The 27,624-nt window shown below is 38.3% G+C and overlaps 2 protein-coding genes across 2 annotated transcripts in view; one reads left to right on the top strand and one right to left on the bottom strand.

Annotated features, from left to right (window-relative positions):
• The window catches only part of LOC150090365 (uncharacterized), a 314,634-nt gene that overhangs the window by 110,007 nt on the left and 177,003 nt on the right, over positions 1-27,624 (bottom strand). The gene's annotated exons all lie outside the window — the stretch shown is intronic.
• Positions 1-27,624, top strand: part of LOC150090366 (uncharacterized) — a 331,637-nt gene that overhangs the window by 170,685 nt on the left and 133,328 nt on the right. Inside the window, exon 13 of the mRNA XM_090387860.1 lies at positions 7,340-7,704. Coding sequence (XP_090243986.1) covers positions 7,340-7,704 — 365 coding nt within the window. The remainder of the gene's footprint in view (positions 1-7,339; positions 7,705-27,624) is intronic.

Here is a 27,624-nt window from a genome sequence, read left to right as displayed (position 1 = left end):
AGATTAAGCATCTAAATGCAAAATCACAGTTTTTAAAATAGAAGTTTCATGCAACTTTTTAAGATATCCCTCCCAAAAATAAACAAAGTTTCATTAAACTATGCAAGTTATACTGCATTACCTTGAATTTAGATATCATGCATCAATTCATCAATAAACTTTATACTTAAAAAATAAAGACAAAAACTTTTTTTCTTTTTTTTTTTGTAGTCAGAGGTTTTAATTGCTTTTTACTTTTGGGTAACCTCAAAAATGAAAAGTTACTAAAGTACTCTAGTACTGTATATTGGTTGAGAGGACAATTGTATCTTTTAATATTGAACTTGAACTTCTGTAGCTTGTAATTCTCAGAAAATACATAGGAGGGAAGACTGTTCCAAAGAAAAGATAAAGCACAAATGAAGAACAAAAAAATAGTTTTATGAGTTTGAAATTGAACTATGAATGGAAGATATAAATTATCTTGTCTAGTTTCTGTCTTTTCCATTTCCTTTTCTCTTCTTGTTTAGCTGATGCTTGTGTTTAAGGCTGGTTTAAAAAAAAAAAAAGATGAAATTATGGATATGAATTCAGAAATATAAAAGTGCCCATGGAAATATCTGCAGAAAAGGCATGCAACAGAAACTGAGAGTCCATGTGATTTACGGAAACTCACAGTAAGTTGGCAACATCTTGTGTATGATTTCATGTGACCATCAATGGGTTAACAAACTCATTTTGGAAATTTGAGAAGTTGTGGCTGTTTGTGCAGAGCAGGATTTGCCGAACTAAAACTTGAAATGCAGTGCTATCACCAGCAAATCTATGGGATATAATTCCTATTCAGTGTGAAGAGAAGGAAAATAAACAGAACCTTAGGCTAATAAAATTTTAGGGCAGAAAATCTCAATTTATGACACTGTTAGTGCAATTGCATCATTATTGCCCAATTGAATTTTTGAGAAAAAACAAAAAAACTGAAGTTTTTGTGTTAGACATCTCCATTATAACTTCTTGTATTGTGAAATCCTTCACAATGAGTTGCCTTCCTTTTATACTTCAAATAAATACAACTTTCCCATTAGAGAAGTCTTGTCTCTTATTCTCAGTTGAGTATCACCACACAAATGGACCATTTTGAAGATATTTGGCCTCCTCTCATCAGTGGGCATTTCATACAGTATTGCTCGTGTTATTGACATGTTGGCATCCAGTTGCATGTGTCCATTGAAGCATGTGAGTTTTTTCAATTTGTATTTCACTCACCAATGGGTCTAAAGAGAATTTTATTTTTAATATCTTAGCAGGTTCTTAAACAGGGGTTATCCTCTTGCCACAATAAACTGAATTAGGGTACAAGCTAAGGATAGGATACAAAATACTACACCAACCAACAACAGTAATATAAAAAAATACTTTATTTCTGTCCCATATGTTGAACAGTGTCACAAACAGCTTAATAGATTCTTTGAATATACCAAATTTAAAATTGTGGCCAGGCCAATATGGAAATTACACACTATACTAAACAATCGCTCAGTTCTTTCCACATTCGCAACACAAATTAATGACCTAGTATACATTTCTTGCGGTGATTGCAACTTGTCTTACCAAGGTTCGACGCGTTGTTCTCTGAATATTCGTGTAAATCAACATGAAGCCTCAGTTCGTGCTTCTCGTTCAGCAGCATCAGAATTAGCCTTTCGTGCCATTAACGGAAAACATACTTTTTTATTTAATGAGGCCAAAATACTTAATGTCCAATGTAATTATACGTGACTATTAATTGCAGAAACCATAGAAATTAAATTACAAGAGAATTCTGTTAATGTTCGTCGGCCATATTTGATCTCCGATGCATGGACCTTTACACGCATGCGCGAAGACAAATAATCACTATTTAAGTTTCATGTTCAATCCTATTCGGTAATTTTCATTCCTGTGATCATGACATAGGGTCGAAAAGGGTTGTCAGCTTCAGGAAGGAAAATCGTTTTGAATATTTTCGTTAGATTCTTTTTAATATTTTTAATTGCGTTAAATTGGTTTTTAATTTATTTTTTACTCTAATGTAAGTTTTTCGCTTTTTTTTTTCATTTTAATTTCTGGAGAGTATCATACGGAAGTGTTCTACATACTATATTGAAGTAAACTCCTCTTATTATTTTACAAATATTAATATCAACATAGAACGTATTGAGCATTACAACTCTGATTCTATCTAATATATAAAATATATATTTTTAAAAAAAATGTAAAATGTATTTTAAAATGTACAGTATATTTTTATTTTTTTGGAACATGACTGTGGAAATGGATTTTTTTACAGTCATGATCCAAAAAGATTGAAAATATACATTAAAAATACAAAGGACCATTAAAAAAAGTGAACAATTTTGATTTATTTCTTGCTGATTTTTAAAATTCGCTTTATTTCTCATTCTATCCTAAAATTCATATAGGATGGAACAAGAAATAAAGCAATTCATCACTATAATGGTAATTTCAGTGACACAATCCAAGAATGTATAAAAAAGATTTTGAACAAAGGAAAAGAGGAACAGAAATCGCAGAGCTCATTGCATTTTTGGTACTGTAGCAATGCTAAATTATTATTAATTATGTATGGTATTTGCAGTCCATCAGATGTTGCGACTGTTTTTTGTTGACCATTACCCGATGTCTTAGTCCATCGTTGATTCAGATTCTAACCAACAATCTAAGAGCCAACAAGGTATCATCATAAAATGTGGCATGTTCCCAGTAGTATCACTTTTTTTAAACTGACAAGTTGCTATCTATATCAATTTTGTCCAGATGGTTCCTCCTGGAAATACACCCAGTGTTTCAATCACTATTGGAATAACAGTTGTTTCCTTTTCACAGACATGCTAGACTTCCATTTATAGATCCCAATATTTTGTAATTTTATCCATTTCTTTTCCTTCAAATCTGCTGTCAATACCTGGGATTGTCACAATGATCAGTGTAATTTGCTTATTCTCAACTACAGTAATATCGGGGGTATTATGTCCCAGCTGATTATCAGTTTGAATATTAAAATCCCAAAATATTTTAACATTTTTGTTTTCGGCAATTTTTTTCTGGCTTATGTTCCTAATTTTGCAGATGGTAATTGATACTTTATTACATAAGTTCCAATTCCAATGCAGCATCACAGAATCTTTGTCATGGCATTTTTCTGTAGCTGGTTTGTGAAACCTTAATGTACAAAATAATGATATGGTTAATAGTTTCATCTTCTTCTTTGCATATATACATTTACTTTCATTTGTAATCTTTTCAATTCTCGACTTCATGATATTCATTTGTAATTCCTGTGCTCCAAATATGAGTCCCTCTGTTTCCTTTTTCAGTGTTCTATTTTTTATTACACTTATATAATGTACAGGTGTAATTAATATTTCTATATTTTTAAACTCTAGTTTACAAATGTTAGCCAGTAACACTAAGTGTCGGTAAACGCTTAAGAGTTTACCGACGTTTCAAGATGCCAGTGTATCTTGTCATCAAGCGTCTTGGAATGGCTCCTATATTTATATGAAATGAAAATTACTGGAACTCCTGTTTAACCCCTTTAGCACTCTGGTTAGAATAATGTTAAGTACTTTTCATTCTACATTTAAAAGACCTGATAATGAAAAGCAGTGACTTCTTGATATACTAACAAGCTGCTTAAGAACTTCTATTGAGGGTTTTTTTTTTTTTTTGCAACATTTTCAATAAACAGATTAATCTTTATATATGGTAGCCAAGTGTCATTTACTATATTTCCTATATAGTAAATGACTTTTATTTGTTACTCATCCTCATGAAATGACAACACATTGTCATCTCAAGTCCATGTTTGAGGAGACTTAAGAACTGGCACATCATCATAATGAGCTACTACCAACATTGCAGAAAGATTGAAGTACTGAATCTCCTTACTTTTACATGACAAGCCAACAGTCCTGGATCAACAAAGTAGTGGTCCTCGAAATGGTCTTTTTTTTTTTTTTTTTTTTTTGCAGGTCATTGGCACTGTAAATGGTATACAATTAATCATCTTTGTAGTATCACTGAATGTTGTGCAGTGATACTGCCATTCTTGTAATATCACTGCACAACACATATGTGGGGTGCAAGTTTTATCTTTATATATTTTTCAGCCAGAATAAAGATATTAAGTTTTTTAGATCATAGAAGAAATTTTCCTTTTGTACTGTTCAATTACAGACTTGCCACAAACATATCAGTTAGGTTAACATGCTGACATAACATTTTTGTTCTTATACAATGAATTATAAACATTTTTGTTCTTACACAGCGAATTATAGAAACATGCCCAGAAACAACTGACTTCATGAGTACCTACATGAATATATATAATTTTTATCAGTAGGCTCTACAGAGTATGTAGGTATATATGTTTAAAGGTTATTTAATGTATCCATTTCTGTGCAAATTATCAAGAAATCCTCAAACAGGTGTAACCATGTCATATGTGTTTTCAAATAAATGTAGACACACTTCATAATAGATGGCAATAAGAAAGTAGCTTTGAAAATTTTAAGAAAGCTCCTATCTCTTAGTGGCAGTTGTCTCATTTGGGAAAATAAAAGTTGAAATTAAATAACTAAAAAGAACACAAAGGTACATAACAAAAACAAGGAATACATCTAAAGAAATAATAATGGGGACACCTAATGTTTTGGGTGCTTCCTTGCTCTCTTCTGAGGCCGTAGAAGAAGAAAGCAAGTAAGAACAAGATATATAAATAAAACATGCACGTATTAAATTTAAAATAAAAACCTATTACACTCTAATTTGTGTTAAGTTAGGAGAGGAAAGTTGAGGGGAGGAGGGCAGAAGAGCAAAGTTGACTTATTTACAAATAATTTTCATTTAATCATTTTAAAATTATTTTAATCAGTTCTGTAATCATTTACAAATTCTCTGAATAAGCACCTCAGTCCCAGTCAAAGAAACTAATTATGGGAAAGCTGTTACTTCTGAGGTACATGCTTGAGGTCAGATCAGGGTGGGGGGATGTTTGTGTCTTAATGTTACAACCTAGGCAACTTTAAACATATAAATAAACCAAATAAAAATAAAGAATTGAGTTAATTGCCTTAACTGAACTAAAAGTGGGGATGGGGGTATTTGCTTAACAGCATTCCATTCATTCCACTGTAATAATACCAGTTATTTAAACATATCACTTAGAGTTAAGAACTCAATTTTTCTGACTCTAGAGTACATGGTAATAAACTGCTAGAGCCAATGATCCAGGAAATAGAAAATACAAATTATGAATTCATGTCTTTAACAGACTGGGGAATTGCCTATCAGCCGAAGACTCTGAAGGCACTACTGTCCTACTAATGTAGGGAGATTAATAACAGCAAAAAGCTTGGGTCACATTGTGTTCGCAAGATGGCTCAGAGTCCTATGCTGACTAAGTGGAAGTGGTCTGAGCTATCATGGGAAACAGACATCAACCCTATAGGGTGTGCATCTAGCTTCAACAGCACCAAAGGTAGATGCATGCTATGTCACAGTGGGAGGATGATGCTGCCAATAACAACAGAGGACAAAACTGTGAATGGGACTGGAACTCTGGTGCCACTGACAGGGAGAGGCGATGGTGGATAGCTCATGGACCCTGACAGGAAAAAAAAAAAAAGAGTGAATCCTGAATATGAAGGAAAAGCTACCTTCAATGCAATCCTGACTGATTGGCAAGATGGAAACCTGATGGGTAGGTAGCTGCTCAGCCTAAGCTGGAGCTTGTTTGTGTATGTATGTGAGGGGAGGATTCCACCTGCACTGTAAGATCTTTCAAGACTGGAAGTATGCTAGAGTGTTTAGTGTTGGTTCTATGGTTTATCTGAACGGTATTGGTAGACCATGTCACTTCATGACAAGTCTCTCATTGTAAGAGCTCAGGAGTGTCCATCCAACCTAGGTTTGAGTTGCTGGTAAGATTGCACGATGTGGGAAAATGGTCCACTCAGCAAACTATATTGTACAAAGGAGGAGATCCAGAGAACCATCTTTAACTTTCTGCTCCCTATGAAAAAAAGCCTTGGCACAATGTTTTCTCACCACTTTATTGCCTATTCCAAGGTGGTAAGGGAAGGTGAATGTAGGGATCACAGACAGGGGATCCCCCCCACCTCTGAAGCATAGTGGAGATTATGAAGTTGGAAACCATCTGCAATGCGAACCTGCCAAAAGTTTTGTGCATAATTGTATCTCCTCATTATGTCTAGTTCAAAGAGAGCTCTAAGAGGCTGCAGACCATGAGGGCTCTAAGTGCCAGACTCTTGACTATGCCTCGTTTAACTAAGATTGGGTGGTTAGAACCATCAATGTTATCTCCACTTTGTTTGCAACCACTCAACTTTAGTATCCCTACCCAATTCCTAATGAGTTGAAAATAGGAACAAGGTTCCCTTTTTTGGCATAGTGAGTAAGCAAGCCAGCACGTCTAAAACTTTAAAGTATGTACTATAACTCTGTTCATTCTAACTTTAATCTTGATATAAACAAATATATGCCATTGAGTAGAGCTCTCTTACTGGTCAGCTGCTAAAAAATAGTGGTACCTGGGAATATTACCAATGGGAGAGCTCTATTCAATGTATTTCTTTTCTTTTTTTTTTATGTAAACCCCAAACACGAGAGGTATTAGAACCTATAGTACTTAGTACCGTGCTTTGGTTGGAGGTTGAGAAGATGAAAGAAGATATTTGTTGGCACTGGACTTGAACGTCTGTAGACTGTAATTTTCAGGAAATACATATGAAGGAAGGTTGTTCCAGAAAACGGCAGTTGAATGAATAAACGAGGAAGATAAAAAGTTGGTTCTGTGAGTTTGAAGTTGAACAGTAAATGGATGTTGGCTGGTAGCGGCATGTGTTCAGATTTTGAAAGAGAGAGCAGGAATTATAGAAGCCAATTCAGAAGAACAGTGCCCATGGAAATATCTGTAGAAGAGGCATGCAGCAGAAACAGTACGTCTATGAGACAGTGAGTGGAGAGAGACTGTTAGAGATTTGTATTACATCAGGATTTAAGATAGTGTGAAAAGAGTATAGGTGACAGTTTGATGATATGATTGCTTCATTTCTGCATTCCTCTCCTGATATGGCATAACTGGTTCATTAAAATATTAGACTTTTTTTTTGTACAAGTTTGATATATTGGTCATGATGTATTATCATTAAATTTATCATTATATCATTTTATCATTATTATATCATAAATTTATCATTAAATATATCAGGATATCATTAAAATAAGTGTACTCATACAAAGTATATTATGTAAAATGATTATTCTTTCATTCAAGGAATAGATATGTCTTCAGCAACCATTCGTAAATGGATCCAAGAAGAGGAGTTCGATAAATTAGAAAAGGCTGTTCTTGAAGGGTATGGAGAAAAAGTAGCCAAGCAGCAATCTGAAAATGAAGAATTTCAACAGTATTTGAGTATTCGAATACCACACATGGTAGAAAGAATTCAAGCTATTCATACTGCAGTATCTAATGATGATTTAATGGAACTTCAAAACCAACTAAATGAACGAGATTTTGCATTAGCAAAGGACCATATGGGAATGACTCCACTCCACCGCAGTGTTCTCTTAGGTCGTGGCCAAATTCTAAAATATCTCATTGACAAGTTTCCAGAGACTATGAATGTCCGAAATAAAGTAAGTGATCTTAATTATGTAATTTATGGGCTTAAACAGAAAATGTCAACCCTCCCCATCCATAAGGAAAAAAATCATAATTTTCTGAAAAAATAACATTACATTATGTTTTTCTGTCTTTACAGTCTTGGGCAACTTTTGTCCCTCCAGTTACAGAGGCTTAGGCTCTTTAGAAATAACTGTGCTTAACCATGTGTCGACCTAAAGTTACTAATATCATTTTTAATTGAACATCATCACAAAGAGGTGAATCTGTTAATGAATAACAGATTCACAAAGAGGTGAATCCGTTATTCATTAAACACTTGAATGAACTGTTGTGATTGGTCTCAGAACTATCTAGGTGGTGAATAAATGTATTGAAGCTGCAATTTGCAGAACTTAAGCCTAAGTGAAAACCCTATTGTCCCCTTCACTAATCTCATACCCTTCTCTGCTACCATTCCAGCAGATCTACATTCTTGATAAAATGGGGTACCCAGACCTGCATGCAGTACTCAAGATGCAGTCTAACATCCTAATCCCCTCCTTATCCCTACTAGCAAAGTTCCTGTATATCACTGACAAAACCCCTTCAACTGTACTGGTAGCAGCATGTCTACACTGCTTAGAGAACTTCATATCTATTTAGTTTTTAATGAATGGTAAAATAGATAAGTATAAAACAACCATTTGTATTAAGATACAAGGAGAGAAATGTGATATATTAAAAAAAAAGAGAGAGATGAAGCTGCTAACCAGCAATCTGACAATGAAAATTTTCAACAGTATTTGAGTATTCAAATAACACACACATGGCAGAAAGAATTCCAACAGTATTCAAAAAATTAAACACTGACTATCAACACCTTTTTTGGTGATGACATTCAATGCTCATCAGAAATTTGATTATATAAATCATATTAGTAACCTCAAGGTTGAGTCATGGAAAAACACAAATTTCTAAAGAGCATAAGCCTTGTCACTGGAGAGCCAACAGTAGCATTAGCATTAGTAGAGGCATTTGATGCGAGAAAGCAAGCTTATGCAGCATCAGCCGAAAAAAAAAAAAAAAAAAAACCACTTCCACTTCACCCCTCTGTTCATTAGAAACACCTGTCCAGCTGAGCTTTAAACTTATTTAAGCTATCAACTTCCACGCCAAGGGATGGAAGTCTGTTCCACCAACCAACCACCCGCTGGCTAAAGACAAATTTCCACACGTCTATCCTACATCTGTCTTTCCTCAATTTGAATTTATGCCCTCTCAGGTGATTATTCTGAACAAGAGGAAGAATCCCATCAGCACTGGGCATGCTCAAACCATTCAAGGCTTTATACACCTCTATCAGATCACCTCGATGGTGCCTAGTCTCCAGACACTGTAATTTGCAAAACTTAAGCCTTTCTTCGTAAGAGCACCCCTTTGTTCCATTCACTAATCTTGTTGCCCTTCTCTGCATTCGTTCCAGCAGCTCTACATCCTTCTTGAAATGAGGCCTCCAGACCTGTATACAGTACTACAGGTGTGGCCTCACCATTGCCTTATACAAGGGAATAATCACGTCCTTATTCCTGCTAGAAAAATTCCTATATATCATTGACAATACACCATGAGCTACTCTTGCAGCCTGTTTGCACTGCTCAGAGAACTTCATATCTACCTGCACAACCACCCCCAGGTCTCTTTCATTCTCTACCACCGTCAGTGTAGTACCACAGAGTTGATATGTTGCTCTGGGTGTGCATCTAGTAGTGGGGTTGCTGTTTCCCATGTGTAGCACTTTACATTTATCAATGTTAAACTTCATTTCCCACCTCTCAGCCCATCTGCTCAACCTTTCCAGATCCTGTTGCAGCAGCATAGTGTCAGTACTGTCCTTGACAACCCTGCCAACCTTCGTATCATCTGCAAATTTAGACATTAAGCTTGATATATACCATCATCAATATCATTTATAAATACAGAAAACAATAATGGACCCAACACTGAACCCTGAGGGACTCCACTGATAACATTAGTCCACGATGAGCAGTGTCCATTGATTACCACTCTCTGTCTTCTCCCCCTCAACCACCCCTTTTATCCATAGCAGCAATTTGCCTCCAATGTCACACTGCTCCAATTTGTGCAGCAGTCTTCCATGTGCAACAGTATCAAAAGCCTTTCTAAGATCCAAGTATATAATATCAAGGTTATTCCCTGCATCCAGTTCTTTTGTGACTGCATCATAGTATCCAATCAAATTGGTCAGGCAAGACTTCCCTTTAACAAAACCATGCTGTGTCCAAGCTATAACTGAAGTCTTATCTAGATGATCCTGCAGTGCTTCTTTAACCAGTACCTTCATTAATTTTCCTGGAACAGAAGTTAAACTAACAGGTCTATAAGTACTTGTGTCGGCGTTTGATCCTCCTTTGTGAATTGGGGACACATTTGCACATCTCCAGTCTGTGGGTACCTCCCCTGAGTCCAAGGAAGCTCTCATAATTATGGCTAAGGGTTTGCTTACTTCCTTTGCTGCCTCCTTTAATATAACTGGATAGATCCCATCCACCCCTGGTGCCTTTCTTGTCTTTATCTTCAACAATTTCTCCTCCACTTTACTCTCGGTTATTACAAGATTCTCTAGCTTATTGCCAGAGTTGAATACACCTCTGGCATTCCCCTTGCTGAATAACTCCTCACGTGTGAATGTCAATACAAAATATTCATTTAGTTTGTTAGCTACCTGAGCAGGATCATCAACAGTTGACCCATCGATATCAAGTGGACCAATCTGATTCATCCCCTTCCTCTTAGAGTTTACATAAGTAAAGAACTCTTTGCTGTTTTTCTTTGCATCCCTTGCCATAGATTTCTCGTAATCTGTCTTCGCCTGCCTAACCTCCTTTGTAACTTGGTTACAGATCAACTTGTATCTATCATAGGCTGCGGTGTCACATGTTAATTTGTATGTATCCCATGCATTTTTCTTCCCTGCCATATGTCTCATTAGTTCATCTGACATCCATTTAGGCCCTAACCTTGAACAATATTTCTTAGTTGGTAAGTAAAGCCTAGTAGCTTCCCAGATAAGTTCTTTGAATGCTTCCCATTTTGAATTTGCTGTTGATAACATCATCAGTTGGTCCCACTGTATAGAATTTAAATACTGTCTCAGTCCATCGTAGTCGCCTTTACGAAAGCAATAACCCTTCACTTTACCCCTAATGGTAGTTATCTCTTTGAGTAAATCCCACTTCAGCACACTGTGATCACTTCCACCTAGTGGTTCATTTATCTGCAGATTCTTAATGCATGAAGAATCACTACTGATAATCAAATCAAGAGTATTACTAGTTGCCTCCCAAACATGCTGATATAGAAAACAATCATCCAATAAATCCACAAAAGCCTTGCTTGTGTGTGAGTGACCAGCCCCAAATTCCAGTCAATATCTGGGAAATTAAAATAACCCATTATAAGACTCTCTGATTTACTGGCCCACTCTATTTTCCTGTACAGTTTCTTATTATACTCATCAGAGTCATTAGGCCTATAGCACACTCCCACTCTCAATTTTGATCTCCCAATGCTTATGTCACACCAAACTGACTCGACACTGCACTGTCCAGCGATGTCGACTGCCTTCACTTCCTTGGATTTTATGTGTTTCTTAACTAAAAGCATAACACCTCCTCCCTTCCTATCCTGTCTATCCTTTCTGTAGACGTTGTACTCCCCAAATTCCAGTTCTGCATTCCTTATATCTGTGTGACACTATGTCTCTGATATCCCAACAATATCTGCCTTTGATGTTTTGAGCAATACCTCAAATTTATTTTCTAAACTCCTAGCATTAGTGTACACGCAAGTATACATGCACCTGTTTCTATTCTTAGCTACCCTAACACAACCCATGTGTTTACTTGTACCGCAATGGCTCCCAGCAGTCTCTGAAATACCATGCATCTTGTTTTTCAGGCTTCTGCTCATTATAATAGAAGCAGTGCAAGAATCTCTTTCACCTCTGCCAGTGGCTACTGTTAATCTATTAGTCTTTGTGTCCCCCCAAGCTAGCAGTTTTCCGACCCACCTAACACTGCCTCGATAGCATCGGCAAATATTCTTGCACCCTTTCTATTTAAGTGTATGCCATCCCTGTAGAAGCAGTCTCTCATGTTAACAAGTACAGTCCAGGCTGAAAAAAATTCTACCCCTTGAGCCTTGCACAATCTTTCCAGGGCTGAATTGATCGACAAGGCTCCATCATATACTCCCTCCTATGCAGACACTCTGCAGAATTGCAGACACTTTCAAATTCAACCCTAATTCATGGCTTTTTTTTTACAGTATTCAAGTATACAGTATACAGTATTTGAGTATTCAAATAACACAGACATGGCAGAAAGAATTCCAACAGTACAGTCAGTCCTCGTATAACACGTGTTTACACTACACGAATTCGATCATAAACGATTTATAAATAGGGGAACGATATCTTATATAACACGAACCGAATTCGCTTATACACGATTCGCCTTTACGTTTAAAAGAAATGGCAGTCGAATGCAGAATCACCCCAACCGAACGCAACACGATAGGAATGAAGAGAAGATTCTAAAAATGTATTTATGTTTTTTATATCAGTGAGGGGGAAACACATTTCACCATAATAACGTAAAAACCAACACAATTTCAACAATCGGTATAATCGCAAATGCAATTAGATCGAGTTTACTACCAGTTTTAAACAGATTTCACTAGCAGAAACGCAACTGGAAATTGTTTTTACTGTTTTATGGTAGTAACCCCTAGAAATGTGCTTTAGTAAAATGTGAGGTGTTAATAGTGTAGCTCTGCCTTTATGGTTTTGTTTATTCAGTTGCTACATGCGCGCAGCTTTGTTTATGTGTATCAAGCTTGCTTCTTCATTTTGTAATTGTGCTTTATTCCCTAAAAATGAGTAAAATTCTTAAAAGGTGTGAACAGGAAGCGTCCAGGTGAAGACACTACAGATTCAGAGAGAAAAAGAAAAGCAATATCGATAAACAGAGGCGGACTGGAACAAAATTCTTATCCGGGAAAATTTATAGTGGCCTCATACTATGGTTTATGGCCAAAATCACACAGGCCACCGGGGTTTACCCAGTAAGGCTTATGGCCAGTCCGCCTCTGTCGATAGAGAAAAAATATGAAATTGTGAAACGCTTTGAGCGAAATGAAAGACCATGTGATATTGCACGTGCTATAGGCCTAAATGAGGCAAAGTCAAGAATTACAAAGAATGCAGAGAAAATAAAAACTTTCATAGCAGGAACAACTCAAAGTGTAATTAAAATCCATTAGATTAAGACACAAAGAATTGGAAGAGATGGAACGGATGTCATCTGTTTGGATAGAAAATCAAACAAAAAACAGGTTTGCTTACGATAGAAGCAAAAGCATTAGCAATATTGCATTACATAATAGTCGTAATAAAATACGTAAATATTTTATTACTAATATTTATTGTGTTTGGTAATGTTTTGGTTACCAATGTGTGTTCAATCTTGGGTGGTTGGCACCTAACCATATTTTTCCCATAGGGCCTGTTGTTTATATTGCACGATTTCGCTTGCACGAGGGTTTCTAGGAACACAACTATCGTGCTATACGAGGACTGACTGTATTCCAAAAATTAAACACTGACTATCAACACCTTTTTTGGTGATGACATTGAATCATATTAGTAACTTCAGGTTGAGTCATAGAAAAACAGTAATTTCTAAAGAGCATAAGCCTTATCACTGGAGAGCCAACAGTATCACTAGAAAAACATATACAGAGTAGTATTATATTCTCTAACTATTTTGATACTGCAATGAAATAATATCTGCTTATTTACTAAAATTATCAATGTGAATTTTCTCTGGATTAGAAGGACCTCACCACTGCTTTATACAAAGCAATGAGCCCTGTACAAAGGGCTCATCCGCTCCTTGTTCCAGTTAGCAAAATTCCTGTATACCACTGAAAAAACCTGTTGAGCTGTCCTAGAATCCTGTCTGCACTGTACAATTACCCGAGATCTCTTTCATTTTCCACTGCCTTGAGTGTACCACCCAAATGACATTTATTCTGAGAGTAATGCTAACCTTATGCAATACCTTGCACTTAGTGTTAAACCTCAATTGCCACTTCTCAGCTCTATCAGCTTAATTTTTCTCTCTCTCTCTTGCTGCAGTAGTTCACTTTGCCTCCTGTCATTAGCCACCCTTCCAATCCTTGTATTACACTAGTCAGCATCAATTTCCTCCCTGAAATAATTTTGACAGATTCTCATTGGAAATATGTTCAAATTGATCAGGCAAGACTTCCCCTTAACAAAACCATGCTGTGTCCAAGCTATAACTGAAGTCTTATCTAGATGATCCTGCAGTGCTTCTTTAACCAGTGCCTCCATTAATTTTCCGGGAACAGAAGTTAAACTAACAGGTCTATAATTATTTGTGTCGCCCTTTGATCCTCCTTTGTGAATTGGGGTCACATTTGCACATCTCCAGTCCATGGGTACTTCCCCTGAGTCCAAGGAAGCTCTCATAATTATGGCTAAGGGTTTGCTTACTTCCTTTGCTGCCTCCTTTAATATAACTGGATAGATCCCATCCACCCCAGGTGCCTTTCTTGTATTTATCTTCAACAATTTCTCCTCCACTTTACTCTCAGTTATTACAAGATTCTCTAGCTTACTGCCAGAGTTGAATACAACTCTGGCATTCCCCTCGCTGAATAACTCCTCACGTGTGAATGTCGATGCAAAATATTCATTTAGTTTGTTAGCTACCCCTGAGCAGGATCATCAACAGTTGACCCATCGATATCAAGTGGACCAATCTGATTCATCCCCTTCCTTCTAGAGTTTACATAAGTAAAGAACTCTTTGCTGTTTTTCTTTGCATCTCTTGCCAAAGATTTCTCGTAATCTGCCTTGCCTACCTAACCTCCTTTGTAACTTGGTTACAGATCAACTTGTCTCTATCATAGGCTTCTGTGTCACGTGTTAATTTGTATGTATCCCATGCATTTTTCTTCTCTGCCATATGTCTCATTAGTTCATCTGACATCCATTTAGGCCTAAACCTTGAACAATATTTCTTAGTTGGTATGTAAAGCCTAGTAGCTTCCAAGATAAGTTCTTTGAATACTTCCCATTTTGAATTTGCTGTTGGTAACATCATCAGTTGGTCCCACTGTACAGAATTTAAATACTGTCTCAGTCCATCGTAGTCGCCTTTACGAAAGCAATAACCCTTCCCTTTACCCCTAATGGTAGTTACCTCTTTGAGTAAATCCCACTTCAGCACACTGTGATCACTGCCACCTAGTGGTTCATTTACCTGCAGACTCTTAATGCATGAAGAATCACTACTGATAATCATCCAATAAATCCACAAAAGCCTTGCTAGTGTGTGAGTGACCAGCCTCCAAATTCCAGTCAATATCTGGGAAATTAAAATCCCCCATTATAAAACTCTCTGATTTACTGGCTCACTCTATTTCCTTGTACAATTTCTTATTATACTCATCAGAGTCATTAGGCCTATAGCACACTCCTACTCTCAATTTTGATCTCCCAATGCTTATGTCACACCAAACTGACTCGACACTGCACTGTCCAGCAATGTCGACTGGCTTCACTTCCTTGGATTTTATGTATTTCTTAACTAATAGCATAACCCCTCCTCCCTTCCTATCCTGTCTATCCTTTCTGTAGACATTGAACTCGCCAAATTCCAGTTCTGCATTCCTTATATCTGTGTGACACCACTTCTCTGAAATCCCCACAATATCTGCCTTTGATGTTTTGAGCCATACCTCAAATTCATCAAATTTATTTACTAAACTCCTAGCATTGGTGTACATGCAAGTATACATGCACCTGTTCTTTTTCTTAGCTACCCTAACACAACTCATGTGTTTACTTGTACCCCAATGATTCCCAGCAGTCTCTGAAATATCCTGCATCTTATTTTCCAGACTGCGGCTCATTCCAATAGAAGCAGTGCAAGAATCACTTTCACCTCTGCCAGTGGCTACTGTTAATCTATTAGTCCTTGTATCCCCCCAATCTAGCAGTTTTCCGACCCACCTAACACTGCCTCGATAGCATAAGCAAACCTTCTTGCACCCTTTCTATTTAAGTGTATCCCATCCCTGTAGAAGCAGTCTCTCCTGTTAACAATTACAGACCAGGCTGAAAAAAATTCTGCCTCTTGAGCCTTGCACAATCTTTCCAGGGCTGAATTGATCGACAGGGCTCTCATCATATACTCCCGCCTATCGTGTCTGGGCAGAATTGCAGACACTTTCAAATTCAACCCTAATTCAAGGCTTTTTTTCGACAGTGACCTGTACTTGTTAAGTAATTCCGCCGGTCTCCTACTCTTAATATCATTAGTGCCAAAATGTACAACTATATCACCTTTTGTGCCCTTAAAAGATGATATCCGCTCTACAACGTCATCAACCTTTGCCCCTGGCAGACATACCCTGGTCCTGTTCCACCTATCTTTTTTACAAAGCATGTTTCCCGTTTCCCTGACAATAGAGTCACCAACAACTACTAGTTCCTTTGGGATCAGCGCATTCTGCCCTGGCGGCTGCCGTTGTGTCGCGTGATGACCAAGTGCAAGCTCTGGCATTAGTGTGGGCAGCTGGGATCTTGATGGGCCCCTCACTTTTAATCCTTCAAGGGCATCCACCCTGTCCTTCAAGCTCTCATATACGCCCATAACAACGATGAGTTGTCGCCTGATTTCCCTACACTCCTTGCATCGCGCACATACAAAGACATCCCCCATGGCAGTATCATGTCCCGTACCCGACTGCTCCACAAACATCAAGCAAGTAGTGCATCTTAATAGGCTGTGATTCAGAGGGCAACTGCCCCCCTCAGTTCTCCCCTGAGCCACAGCACTCCCATTAGCTTGAGCCTTTTGCTTTGCTGCTCTGGTCTGAGTCATGATTTCGATTTAATTTCAATAAAATTTCAATTTCAGTACAAAATTAAAACACTAAACTTATATCCCAACACAGTTATAACGCTATATTTATGTTTCAGTATCTAGTGTTATCTACGAAATCTCTTTATATAACTTCCGTATCAAGTTAAGTATTAATTATTTATTTTTTACTAATTATTTATGTTACGTAACCGAAGTCGTTATATGTATAGTTAAAACTACAATTTAATTGACAATGAAGTTCAACAAGATTAATTATCTGATTAATTGACAATATTATGTACTATACTATACTATATTAAGCTACACTATATTATGCTATCTATTTCGAGATATTTTGTATCGCATACCAATGGCGGCAATTACGAACGGTAAACATGTGGATTTGATACCCTTTCCGATACTAAGTAATACCTACAAAATCTCTATCTAAGTTACTTTAATTTAAGTATCGTAAATAGGAATATTAAGCTACTCTAAAAAATAAGTTAATATGCCAATTTAAGCTATTAAAACAGAAAATAAATCAGAAAAAACTTCTCTGTTCCAGGAGTGGCAAAAATGTACGTCCGCACAGGCTACTCTCGTGCTCAAACTCCAAAATATAATTCTGCTGAGAAGAAGCTGAATTCAAGTGGAAGGGATGCTGAAAAAGTGGTGTTTGGAAACACTGCAGCTGCTCCAACGTTTGAGTTGGATTTAGAGCCATCCGTATAAACTGGGGAAAAATCAATATATCTATGAGTGTGAATTGCATGAAGTTGTCTGGTATTTGATGCTTGTAGAATATTCTTTTCTCATCAGCAGAGGTAAGTGTCATAAGTCGGTAGAACAGCTGAACTCCATGGTGGTTGAGCGATGTTTACTACATGTTGTACAGAAAGAATGGAAACGTTCCAAACCTGCATCAGTTCAAGAAGGCAAAGGCCAGCTGGTTTTACTATGCTAGGTTTATTTCTGTAGAGGTTTTCTAGTAGTGTATTGAATAGATATGGTTGAATGTGATGTCAGGCACAACTTTGTATTATGACAGCATACTTCAGTAACAATGTTTTCCTAGGTAATGTTAGTGGTGGCTCATGAGTGTTAATGTAATGGCTATGAGTTGGTGAGGTTCTGAATGCACCAAGTGCAATCCTCACAGCACTGTGTTGAACTGGATCAAGCCAGCGCAGTGCGCTTGCTCTGGCAGAACCACAGACAGGAGCACCATAATCGAGACGGGATCTGATTAATGCCCTGAATAACTGAAGCAGGGAGGTATGATCTGCACCCTATGTTAGGGAGGATAAAGTTTGAAGTATATTTAACTTTTTTATACATACGTACATTTTTAATATGGTTTAAGAAATTTAATTCGTTGTCAAGGATTAATCCTAGAAATCTGATTTAGTAGAGACTGGGATGGAGACATTGGAAATTTGAAGTTCAGGATCCGGATGAAGTTTTCGTTGTCTCCAAAAATGGATTGCAACTGTTTTCGGCTGAGAGAGTCGGTAGCCGTTGAGGCTGGCCCATTGTTGTATTTTATTTAGTGATATCTGAAGCTTTCTTTCGATAGATCTCATGTTTTGGGAATGGCAGGAGATGGAAAGGTCATCTGCATAAAGGTAAGTCTCAATTGTATTTGGAAGCTGTTTAGTGATGGAATCGATTCTAAGAGCAAAAAAGAGTGGCACTCAATACTGATCCCTGTGGAACACCTTCTTCCTGAATGAAAGTTGCAGAGAGGGCATGTTGATATCTCACTTGGAACAATCTAAAATGTAGAAAATTCTGAACAAATTTGGGAAGGTTGCCCCATAGACCAAGAGCACAAAGATCTCTAATGTTGTTATTTGGTTTTTAGGAGCATTAGCAACTAGCGCCATATTGCTCTGGGGATATGCGGTGGTCATTCCCTGACCTTTCCGCATCCTCCGTATTTGGTGGTCACGGGCTCGAATCCCATTCTAAGCAAAGATTACTAGGTATGCCATACCGCCATGTGGTGTCAAATGCCTTCTTTATATCTATTGAAACCAATACTAGATGTTCGTGCTTAACAAAAGCATTCTGAATGAAAAATTCAGCTTTGAACATCAGATCCAAGCATGACCTGTTTTTTCGAAAGCCGTGTTGACTATGGCTCATTAGATGTTCTGACTCAATGATCCAGTCGAGTCTACTGTGGACAACTTTTTCAAGGATTTTGCTGAGGTAGCTTGAGAGAGATATTGGTATATAGCTATGGGGGTTGGATGGATCTTTTCCAGGCTTCAGGAATGCCAAAACAATAGAATGATGCCAAGAAGCTGGATAAACATTTTCTAAAAAAATGCAGTTGTAAAAGAGCAGAAGGAGGCACAAAGCTTTGTCATCAAGATGTTGCAGCATGACCTAATAGATCCCATCTGGTCCGGCAGCACCATTGTGGGCTGTTTTAATCGCATGTAAAAGTTCAGAATATTGCAGCGGTTTGTTATACGGTAGACTGCGAGTAGTTTGGAAGTCAATAGTATGCTGTTCTTTACTGTTTTTAATTCGCTGGAAAGATGTAGTATATGCAGATGCTGCTGATATTTCAGCAAAGGTATTTCCCAAAGCATTTGCTATATCCAAGGGACTTGATAGATCTCGCCCATTCCAGGAGAGGATTGGAGATGGTATGGTTGGAAACTTACTAGATAGCTGTCTAATTTTTTTCCAAATTATTTTGCTGTCAGTGTTTCTGTTGATGCTGGATGCAAAGTGGGTCCAGGATTCTTTCTTGGCTTGCTTTTGTATATAGAAACATACTTTTTCCCTTAATTTTTTATAATTTATCAGATTGGTTGTGGTTGGATATTGCCGAAACAGATTCCAGGCTTTATTTTTTGCTTTTTATTGCTATTGTGCATTCCTCATTCCACCAATAATTATAATGTTTTCGGCCAGGGGGATTGGATAGTGGTATTGTGTCTTTGGCTACATTTAGGAGATGCGACGTGATGTAATCTGTCACATCATCAATAGGCTGGAGACGGATTTTTTCCTGATCAAAGGATATTGATGACTGGAATTTTGCCCAGTTTGCTCGGACAAATTTCCATTTCCTGCAGGTTTGAGTTAGAGGAGTCTGTGCTATTAATATGTTGCATACAATTGGGAAGCGATCACTGCCCATAGGATCATTAACAACATACTACTCTATGGTCGGGGCCAGTACTGGAGAACAAATGAAGAGATCTATTGCTGAGGTTTATCTAGTTGGGAGCTGAATGTGAGTGTGTGCGCCAGTATTGAGTAAGACGAGATTCAGTGCCTCTAAAAAGCTTTCAATGAGTTGATCCTGTCTATCTAATTTAGAAGAGCCCCCATAAGGGGTTGTGCCCATTAAAGTCCCCTAATATATAGAGAGGTGGAGGTATCTGTATGAAGAGGTCTTCGAGATCTTTTAAACAGTAAATATGCTTTGGTTGTCAGTAGATTGAAACTACTGTTATTGCAATATGGAGAGTTATACAAACAGCAGCAGCTTCTAGTTCAGTTTGAAGTGGAATGTTTAGTCGGAATTTTTGAATTTATTAGGATTGCCACGCCACCGTAATACAGATAATGTAATACAAATAATGGGCAGCATTAGCTGTATTATGATCTCTTCGATAAAGGCAATAGTTCTTTATCGAAGAAGAAATTTGCAAGGTTAGGCAAGTTTCCTGAAGACAAAGGGCAACTGGAGAATATCGATTAATTAGATCATGGATGTCATCTGTCGCAACGAAAACCTCTGCAGTTCCATTGTAAAATACAAGGCATTATTTGTTTTAATTGATGGAGCTGTATCTGACTGCTTTTTGAAAATTCAATTGGCTTATTACATTCCAGTTTTTGTTTTTCTTTTTTGGAGAAAACTGGCCGGCCAATGTCCGTTTCTTCTTCAGCATAGATTTCTAAAACAGCATCTTCCTGTATTGATGTGCCATGTGGTAGCACTCTTTGAAGGAGGAGATGCCACTGGTATTGTCAGAGGAGTATTATTTGCCTGATCTAAGAGTTTGGGTTGTTCCTTACTATACATACTTGGTTATTGATCGGAGAGGGTATTTCTAGCCCAATCAGAAATTGATTTATTAGTAGGAACTGTGACATCGGTTTGAGTGGAGACTGATACTTTTTGACGGCACTGGCATAGGTTACATTTTTGTTTATAGGAGGTACAACTAGTTTTCTCACTTCTTGGTAACTTACTTTGTTCTCAACCTTGTATTTTACTATTGTTTTCTCAGTTTTCCATTTTTCACATGTCTTGGAATATGCAGGATGATCCCCTTTGCAATTTGGGCAGGTCATTTTTGTAGACGTACAGTCACTTTGTATGTGATCTGAGGAACCACAGTTAGAGCAGACAGGAACTCCTCTGCATACAGTTTGTGAGTGGCCATACTTTTGGCATTTGTAGCATCGTAAAGGATTGGAAATGTAGGGGTGGATGGGGCAAAGTAAATAACCTGCTTTCATAGAGGAGGGCAAGTTGGGTGTTTAAAGGTGAGAATAATATTTCTGGTTAGTATAAGTTGGTTATCTTTTTTAGTCATTTTGTTTGAATTACATTTTGTCCCTGCAGAACTTGGATTATTTCCTCCTTGATGACATTTAAAAGGTCCCAACTGGATATGACACCCTTAGATGAATTTCAGGTTGCATGAGGAGATATTTTTACTGGAATGCCAGCAAAGTTTGTAAGCTGTAAAAGCTTCTCTGAATGCCTGTGGTTTGTAGTTTCCACTAATAAGTCTCCTGATTGGAGTCTTTTAACAGTCTCAGGAGATCCAGCAATACCTTCCAGATGTTTTTGTATAACGAAGGGAGACAGTTTGCTCATAGGCTGACCAGTGAGCGAGTGGAAAATTAAAAATGATGGGCAGGATTGCTCCATATGATTGGTCTTCTGTCTCTTTGGATTGTCATTACCTAAGTCATGATTGGTGTCATAGTCAGTGTAAGTTTCAGGTCTTGAGCTCATAGGCTCTAAGGGTGGATAAGAATTTTTATCCATGATGGCTCCTTTTGGCCCTGGGGATTTGCCTTTACAATCCAGGTTACTGGCCCTGCCACAGGGAAGCAGGAGCAGTGCCACGAGGTGACCAAGCAACTGTTAGTTGTGTTAGTGAGAGATATGAAAAAGAAACAGAAAGGTGTCTTTCCTTTCTGGGCCTCTGCCTACTTCCTGTAGTCTCAAAGAGCTTCTCAAGTAGAGAATGAGGAAAACGGTAATCAGAACATAAAAGAATCTCTATAGGGCAAAAGCTCTTTGAAAAGATCGCTTTATGAAATGCACTATAATTGCTTGGCCATGGAATGCTTGGCCATGGAATGCTTGGCACCCAGGGCCAGTTTCCAGTTATAACTTGGTATGCCTCCGTAGCCGAGTGGTCAGGAGCGGGAGTGCAGTAGCACACACTCTTTGAGTAGGCTGGGGTTCAAGCCCCTGAATGCTAAATACAGTCGATCTACCAACCTGCACTGGACCAGCAGGGCGGATTATGGTCCATTTCCCTCAGCATGAATTGTTGAGGAGGCTTCCATCCTGCAGTGGGTTGATAATGGCTGAAGGTTACCTTATGCTTTGGTATTCCCTTCCCTAAAAACTTAACACATGAATGCAGATGTGATATATTTATAGCTTTGAAAAGAATCATCCAACAGTCATGCTTAGTTGGGCAATGTTGTTTATCCCTTTCATTCTAGTGCTAACATAAGCAAAGAATTCTTTGCCACTTTTCTTTGAATCCGTAGGCAACGGCCTCTCATAATCTGCCATACCTTGTCTAACCTCTTTAATGACTTGATTGCTGATTACTCTGTACTTACTATCAGTTTATGTTTTCCCTGATAATTTATAATCATAAGAATGCTTGGTTTGGTTTGGTTTTTATGGCGCAAAAAAGCCCTGAAAACTTTAGCCCCGAAAAGTTCTAGTCTGACTTAAGGAATGTAACTCTATTGTCCAGCTACTGGACCAAAGAAAATAATCGGTCCATATTTATCAAGCGGTTTAGACCTTCAAAATTTAATTTTATGTCAATCCAAGTAATGGTTTCCTTGCTACCAGAGGTATGGTGTTTGAAGACAGAAGTCTTGAGCACTCAAGGTCGAGACCGAGGGGTCTGAACACTACGGTTCTGACAGTGGGAAAAATGTCTCACATGTTTTGTAAAATTGATATTGCCTTCCCAAAGAATTATTAGCACGTTGGACCAGAAGAGTTGGTTGGAAAAGAAGCTTCCTATATCTAAAATAAAGGTAATCTCTGTTGTTTCATATTTTATTGTAGAATATAGGAATTATCGAGAACTTAATAGCTCTCTATTTTCAAAGCTATTAATTAAGAAACACACAAAATCCAAGGAAGTGAAGCCAGTCTACATCACTGGACAGTGCAGTGTCGAGTCAGTTTGGTGTGACATAGCATTGGGAGATCAGACTTGAGAGTAGGAGTGTGCTATAGGCCTAATGACTCTGATGAGTATAATAAGAAACTGTACAGGGAAATAGAGTGGACCAGTGAATCACAGAGTCTTATAATGGGGGATTTTAATTTCCCAGATAGTGACTGCAATTTGTGTGTTGGTCACTCACACACTAGCAAGGCTTTTGTGAATTTATTGGATGATTGTTTTCTACATCAGCATGTTTGGGAGACAACTAGAGGGAGTAATACTCTTGATCTGATTATCAGCAGTGATTCTTCATGCATTAAGAATCTGCAGATGAAGGAACCACTAGGTAGCAGTGATCACAGTGTGCTGAAGTGGGATTTACTCAAAGAGGTAACTACCATCAGGGATAAAGGGAAGGGTTTTTGCTTTCGTAAAGGCGACTATGGTGATCTGAGACAGTATTTAAATTCTATACAGTGGGAACAACAGATGATGTTACGAAGAGCAAATTCAAAATGGGAAGCATTCAAAGAATTTATCTTGGAAGCTACTAGGCTTTACATACAAACTAAGAAATATTGTTCAAGGTTTAGGCCTAAATGTATGTCAGATGAAATATTGAGACATATGGCAGAGAAGAAAAATGCATGGGATACATATAAATTAATGGGTGACATTGAAGCCTACGATAGATATAAGCCGGTCTGTAACCAAGTCACAAAGGAGATTATGCAGGCAAAGGCAGATTATGAGAAATCCTTGCCAAAGGATGCAAAGAGAAACAACACAATTCTTTATCTATGTAAACTCTATAAGGAAAGGGATGAATCAGATTGGTCAACTGGATATTGATGGTTCAAATGTTGATGATCCTGCTCAACTGTCTAACAAACTAATTGACTATTTTGCTTCTACATTCACCCATGAGAAGTTCTTCGGGGAAGGGAATGCCAGAGGTGAGTTATACTCTGCCAGTGAGCTAGATGATTTTGTAATAACTGAGAGAAAAGTGGAGGAGAAATTGTTGAAGATAAACATAAAAAAGGCCCTCAGGATGGATGGGATCTATCCAGTTATATTAAGGGAGACAGCAAAGGAAGTAAGCAAACCCTTAGCCATAATTATGAGAGCTTCTTTGGACTCAGGGGAGGTACCCATGGACTGGAGATGTGCAAATGTGACCCCAATTCACAAAGGAGGATCAAAGGGCGACACAAGTAATTATAGACCTGTTAATTTAACTTCTGTTCCAGAAAAATTAATGGAGGCACTGGTTAAAGAAGCACTGCAGGATCATCTAGACAAGACTTCAATAATAGCTCGGACACAGCATGGTTTTGTTAAGGGAAAGTCTTGCCTGACCAATTTGATTGGATACTATGATGTGGTCATGGTATCCATGAAGGATGCAGGGTATCAATAACTTTGATATCATATATTTGGATCTTAGAAAGTCTTTTGATACTGTTGCATATGGAAGACTGCTGAACAAATTGGAGCAGTGTGGCATTGGGGGCAAATTGCTGCTATGAATAAAGGGATGGTTGTGTGGGAGAAAACAGAGAGTGGTAATCAATGGACACTGCTCATCGTGGATTAATGTTATTAGTGGAGTCCCTCAGGGTTCAGTGTTGGGTACATTGTTGTTTTCTGTATTTATATATGATATTGATGTTGGTATATCAAGCTTAATGTCCAAGTTTGCAGACAATACGAAGGTTGGCAGGGTTGTTAAGGACACTAATGACAGTACGCTGCTGCAACAGGATTTAGAAAAGTTGAGCAGATGGATTGAGAGGTGGCAAATGAAGTTTAACATTGACAAATGTAAAGTACTACATATGGGAAGCAGTAACCCCAGAGTGATGTATCAACTCTGTGGTACTACACTGACAGTGGTAGAGAACGAAAAGGACCTGGGGGTAATGGTGCAGGCAAATATGAAGTTTTCTGAGCAGTGCAGGCGGTCTGCAAGAGTAGCTCATAGTGTCTTGTCAATGATATACAGGAATGTTTCCAGCAGGGATAAGGAGGTGATTATCCCCTTGTATAAGGCAATGGTCAGGCAACACCTTGAATACCGTATATAGGTCTGGAGGCCTCATTTCAAGAAGAATGTACAGATGTTGGAACAAGTACAGAGAAGGGAAACAAGATTAGTGAATGGAACAAAGGGTTGCTCTTATGAAGAAAGGCTTAAATTTTGCAAATTACAGAAATTACAGTGTCTGGAGAATAGGCACCTGTGAGGTGATCTGATTGAGGTGTATAAAGCCTTGAATGGTTTGAGCATGTTCAATGCTGATGGGATTCTTCCTCTTGCTCAGAATAATCACATGCGAGGGCATAAATTTAAATTGAGGAAACACAGATGTAGGATAGATGTGCGGAAGTTTGCCTTTAGCCAGCAGGTAGTTGGTTGGTGGAACAGACTTCCATCCTTCGCTGTGGAAGTTGATAGCCTAAATAAATTTAAGGCTGGGCTAGCCAGGTATTTGGAACGAACGGAGGGGTGAAATGGGAGCGGGTATTTTTTTATTTTTGGCTGATGCTGCATAGGCTTGCTTTTTTTGCATCATATGAGTCTACTAATGCTAATGCTGCATGCCTTGTTTTCTACGGATACTTAGCATTAGCATTAGTAGAGGCATTTGATGCAAGAAAGCAAGCTTATGCAGCATCAGCCAAAAAAAAAAAAAAAAAAAAAAAGTAACATAAATAAATAAAAATAACCACTTCCACTTCACCCCTCTGTTCGTTCGAAATACCTGTCCAGCTGAGCCTTAAACTTATTTAGGCTATCAACTTCCACGACAAGGGATGGAAGTCTGTTCCACCCACCAACCACCCGCTGGCTAAAGGCAAATTTCCGCACATCTATCCTACATCTGTCTTTCCTCAATTTGAATTTATGCCCTCTCAGGTGATTTTTCTGAGCTAGAGGAAGAATCCCATCAGCATTGAGCATGCTCAAACCATTCAAGGCTTTGTACACCTCTATCAGATCACCCCGCTGGTGCCTAGTTTCCAGACACTGTAATTTGCAAAACTTAAGCCTTTCTTCGTAAGAGAACCCCTTTGTCCCATTCACCAATCTAGTTGCCCTTCTCTGTACTCGTTCCAGCAGCTCTACATCCTTCCTGAAATGAGGCCTCCAGGCCTGTATACAGTACTCTAGGTGTGGCCTGACCATTGCCTTATACAAGGGAATAATCACCTCCTTATCCCTGCTAGAAAAATTCCTATATATCATTGACAATACACCATGAGCTACTCTTGCAGCTCGTCTGCACTGCTCAGAGAACTTCATATCTGCCTGCACCACCACCCCCAGGTCCCTTTCATTCTCTACCACTGTCAGTGTAGTACCACAGAGTTGATACGCTGCTCTGGGGTTGCTGTTTCCCATATGTAGTACTTTACATTTGTCAATGTTAAACTTCATTTGCCACCTCGAAGCCCATCTGCTCAACCTTTCCAAATCCTGTTGCAGCAGCACAGTGTCAGTAGTGTCCTTGACAACCCTGCCAACCTTCGTATCGTCTGCAAACTTGGACATTAAGCCTGATATATCATCATCAATATCATTTATAAATACAGAAAACAATAAAGGCCCCAATACTGAACCCTGAGGGACTCCACTAATAACATTAGTCCACGATGAGCAGTGTCCATTGATTACCACTCTCTGTCTTCTCCCCCTCAACCACCCCTTTATCCATAGCAGCAACTTGCCTCCAATGCCACACTGCTCCAATTTGTGCAGCAGTCTTCCATGTGCAACAGTATCAAAAGCCTTTCTAAGATCCAAGTATATAATATCAAAGTTATTCCCTGCATCCAGTTCTTTTGTGACTGCATCATAGTATCCAATCAAATTGGTCAGGCAAGACTTCCCCTTAACAAAACCATGCTGTGTCCTAGCTATAACTGAAGTCTTGTCTAGATGATCCTGCAGTGCTTCTTTCACCAGTGCCTCCATTAATTTTCCGGGAACAGAAGTTAAACTCACAGGTCTATAATTACTTGTGTCAGCCTTTGATCCCCCTTTGTGAATTGGGGTCACATTTGCACATCTCCAGTCAATGGGTACCTCCCCTGAGTCCAAGGAAGCTCTCATAATTATGGCTAAGGGTTTGCTTACCTCCTTTGCTGCCTCCTTTAATATAACTGGATAGATCCCATCCACCCCAGGTGCCTTTCTCGTGTTTATCTTCAACAATTTCCCCTCCACTTTGCTCTCAGTTATTACAAGATTCTCTAGCTTACTGCTAGAATTGAATACACCTCTGGCATTCCCCTCGCTGAATAACTCCTCATGTGTGAATGTCGATGCAAAATATTCATTTAGTTTGTTAGCTACCCGAGCAGGGTCATCAACAGTTGACCCATCGATCTCAAGTGGACCAATCTGATTCATCCCCTTCCTTCTAGAGTTTACATAAGTAAAGAACTCTTTGCTGTTTTTCTTCGCATCCCTTGCCAAGGATCTCTCGTAATCTGCCTTCGCCTGCCTAACCTCCTTTGTAACTTGGTTACAGATCAACTTGTA

The sequence above is a fragment of the Mastigoproctus giganteus genome, chromosome 2 (assembly GCF_048544385.1).
Source record: "Mastigoproctus giganteus isolate SK-2022 chromosome 2, ASM4854438v1, whole genome shotgun sequence".
NCBI lineage: Eukaryota > Metazoa > Arthropoda > Arachnida > Uropygi > Thelyphonidae > Mastigoproctus > Mastigoproctus giganteus.
Note: the sequence above shows the minus strand (reverse complement) of the source record. Positions and strands in the feature narration are given on the sequence as shown.